The sequence below is a fragment of the Bos javanicus genome, unplaced genomic scaffold (genome assembly GCF_032452875.1).
Source record: "Bos javanicus breed banteng unplaced genomic scaffold, ARS-OSU_banteng_1.0 tig00000879_1, whole genome shotgun sequence".
In the NCBI taxonomy this organism is placed as follows: domain Eukaryota; kingdom Metazoa; phylum Chordata; class Mammalia; order Artiodactyla; family Bovidae; genus Bos; species Bos javanicus.
In genome coordinates this window covers 28,911-32,442 of record NW_026895018.1, presented here as the reverse complement: position 1 = coordinate 32,442, position 3,532 = coordinate 28,911, and the positions used below count along the sequence as shown (strand labels likewise).

The window sequence follows — 3,532 nt, the reverse complement described above, 5'->3', positions numbered from 1 at the left end:
TCTGCCTCTCCACTCACTGTCCACATAGTCCCAAGTTCATGCTTTTCAATGTTATAAATGATTGTGGCACTCCCCATGCCAGTAGAATTAAATTCCAGTCCTCAGAGCTCTTCAGTCTGCTCTGGTGACTTTTTAAAATTCTCACTCTCTTTCAGCCATCAACCAGACCCCTTTACATTTCCTTTATACCCTTCAAAAATATCTCCTGAAAAGAAAAGAAAAAAAGATATAAAAGTATCTTGCAAGAACTGACTTGAAAAAAAAAAAGGTAAGTGGAAAGCTCTAAGTTCAATCTGAGATACCGTTAAAAAACAGAAAAGTCCAGTTCTTAAGAGCATGTTTGAGGGCCTTGCTGTTAAAAAGAAATCCATCCTATTTAGCTGAGGTATATAATTGAGGAAAAACCTAATTTATGACTTCATCAAATGGAAAAGTGTCCACATAAGAGAATGGGTGTCAGTGGTTTGAAGTATAATCCTGGGGACAATAATGGAGCCCTTTGTAATTTTTAAAAATATTTGTTGATTCCTTTATTTATTTTTGTCTGCACTGGGTCTTTGTTGCGGCGTGCAGGCTTTCTCTCATTGCGAGTAGAGGCTACTCTCTAACTGCAATGCACAGGCTTCTCACTGCGGTGGCTTCTCGTGTTGCAGAGCTTGGGCTCTAGGGTGTGCGGGCTTTTATAGTTCAAGCTCCCGGCTCTAGGGTGTGGGCTCAGAGTTGTGGCACTCGGGCTTAGTTGCCCCAAGTCATGTGGGATCCTCCTGAACCAGGGATCAAACTCATGTCCTCTGCCTTGTCAGGCAGATTCTTAACCACTAGACCACCAAGGAAGTTCCAAGGAGCACTCTTAAGGCCATGTCACAAATGATCTCACAGGGCTCCTCTGTCCATGGAATTTTTTCCAGGCAAGAGTGCTGGAGTGTGTGGCCCTTTCCTCCTCCAGGGGGTCTTCCTGCACCAGGGCTTGAAACTGCGTCTCCTCAGCTCCTGCATTGCAGGCGAATTCCTTGCTGGTGAGCCATTAAGTGACTACCGAGTGTAAACTCTGAGCCTTTGACCCTCCTTTGCCCGTTTCAAACTGGATTATTTGGGGATCTGCCCAGATTGGATATTCACTCATTGCTGGGTGTGTGGTGTGCTAATATTGTCTCCTGTTGCATAGCTGCATTTTCATGATTTCCTTTGCTCTGAGGAGGCTCTTACGTGCTGCACCACTCCCTTACCTTTGCTTCTGTTGTCAAATCCAAACCATTATGACCAAGACTAACCTCAGGGAGCTTACTTCTTTCCTCTGGGAACTTCATGGCTTCATATCTTACATCCAAATCTTAATCCAGTTCAGATCATTTCTGTGTGTGATGTAAAATAGCGCCCAATCTTTTTCAGTGTTTGAAAGTGAGATATAATTGACATAACGTTATGTCAGTTTTCTGGGTACAAAATAATGATTCACTGTTTGCATGTATTGCAGTTGATCACAGTGTGTCTAATTAAAATCTATGATATACATAGTCACAATTTTTTTCTTCTGGTCAGAATTTTAAGGTATCTTTAGATGTGGATTTCCAATTTTCCAAACATCATTTATTAAAGAAACTATCCTTTTACAATTATGTATCCTTAGTGCCTTTGTGACTGATTAGCCAAAGGAGCATACATTTATTTCTGCGCTCTCTATTCTGTCCCACTGATCTGTTTTTATGCCTATACCATACTGTTTCTGTTACCATAGATTTGACATATATTTTGAAATGAGGAAGCTCGATGTTTTGTTCTTCTCTCACAAGATGTTTAGAGTATTTGGGAGTATTTTATGGTTGCATACAATTTGGGGATTTTTTTTTCTATTTCTGTGAATAATGACAAAAATGGGTGAACTAAATCAACAATGCTGTTGAACAAAATAGATATAACCATCACTTTGTAGACCCTGCATGGAGAGTGAACATCAGGATGTAAAAGTAAATACAAAGCAAAACCAAATAAATAATGGTGAATGCTTTAACTGGTGTCTGGATTATATTATCCTGGTAAAGTCATTCTCTAGACTGTGAGACTCTTTTTTTTTTTTTCCAGGAAAAATAAAATATGGAAATCCTTGTGCAGTACTAGTTCTCTAAGAAGATAGCTGATGTCACCACCACCACCATAGCCTTCTTTCTGCTCCAGGACACTCTTGACATCCTCTCCATGTTTTTTCACAAAGACGCCCTGAGAACCACAAGTGAGGCTGCTCTCCAAATCACGTATCTTATACAGATGGTGATAGGGTCCCTGGTCAATGTCATCCTTTTCTTCCACAGCATCTCTCCAGTCTTGATTGGCCAAAGCCAGAGACCCACAGACATGATTCATACCCACATGGCGGTTGCCAATCTCTTGGTTCTTCTGTCCCCTGGCATTCCCCACACAATGGCAGCTTTTATTCCAAGGAATCCTCTGTCCAGGCTTGGATGTAAGTTTGTGTATTACTTACAGAAAATGGCTCGCAGCACCGCCCTGTGCTCCACCTGCGTCCTGAGCACATATCAGTCCTTCACTCTTACTTCCAGGAGATTGGAGTGGGTGATGCTCAGAGGAAGGGCCCCCAAGGTCATTGGTCCTTCCTGCTGCACCTGCTGGATGCTCAGTTTCTTAATGTACATCCCTGTTCCTCTGAAAGTCACTGGTCCACAGAACATGCACAACTATACTGATACCAAAGGCACGTGGTTCTGTTCATCCTTACCTACTGAAATACGTACGAGCTATTTGTGGTCCATCTCTGATGCCATGTTTATTGGCCTCATGGTCTGGTCCAGTGGCTCCATGGTGCTTCTCCTGCTCAGACACCGCCAGAGGGTGCAGCATATTCACACCCCCACTGGGCACCACAGATGCACCCCGGAGACCAGAGCCACCCACACCATCCTGATGCTGGTGGTCACCTTCGTCACCTTCTACTTCCTAAATTCTATTCTGTCTTTTTATATTTCAGCCTTCTTTGATATTCGTTTATTGTTGATACAGACCTCTAATGTTTTGGGTTCTTGTTTTCCCACCATTTCCCCTTTCCTGCTGCTTCTTAGAGATCCTAGAACTCCTAGGTTCTGCTCTTGACTTGTTAGAATATATGGTTAAAGTGCTAAATATCTAGTAGTCACTTTCAATAATCATAATTATTCTGTAAGCACTCAGTATCCATTTTTTGAGGTATGATTCACACATAACCTTGCATTAGTTTCAGATAGACAACACAAAGAATGGGCATTTATTTATGTTACAGAATGATCATCGTAAGTCTAGTACATCCCTGCACCTTCACAGATGATACGACTTTCTTTCTTGTGATATGAACTTTGCCATGTTTATTGATTCTATTTAGTTTTTTTATTATTTAGCTGTGGGGCACATGGGATCTTCGTTCCAAAACCAAGGATCAAATCAGGACCCCCTGCAGTGGAAGATTCAAGTGTTAACCACCAGGGAGGTCCCTGTGATGAGAACTTTGAAGGTTGACTCTCTTGTTGTTGTTCTTCAGTCATTAAGT

The 3,532-nt window shown here is 41.9% G+C and overlaps 1 protein-coding gene across 1 annotated transcript; it reads left to right on the top strand.

The window, feature by feature from the left end:
• Window positions 1–1,413: 1,413 nt before the first annotated feature.
• LOC133244088 (vomeronasal type-1 receptor 4-like) lies at window positions 1,414–3,133 on the top strand. Its single transcript, XM_061410767.1, has one exon. The coding sequence runs from the start codon at window positions 2,194–2,196 to the stop codon at window positions 3,100–3,102; it is 909 nt and encodes a 302-aa protein (XP_061266751.1). The 5' UTR covers window positions 1,414–2,193; the 3' UTR covers window positions 3,103–3,133.
• The last annotated feature ends 399 nt before the right edge of the window (window positions 3,134–3,532 follow it).

What these genes read in the sequence shown, in the direction of transcription:
- LOC133244088 (XM_061410767.1), top strand. Translation starts at nt 2,194, where the DNA reads ATGTTTTTTCACAAAGACGCCCTGAGAACCACAAGTGAGGCTGCTCTC.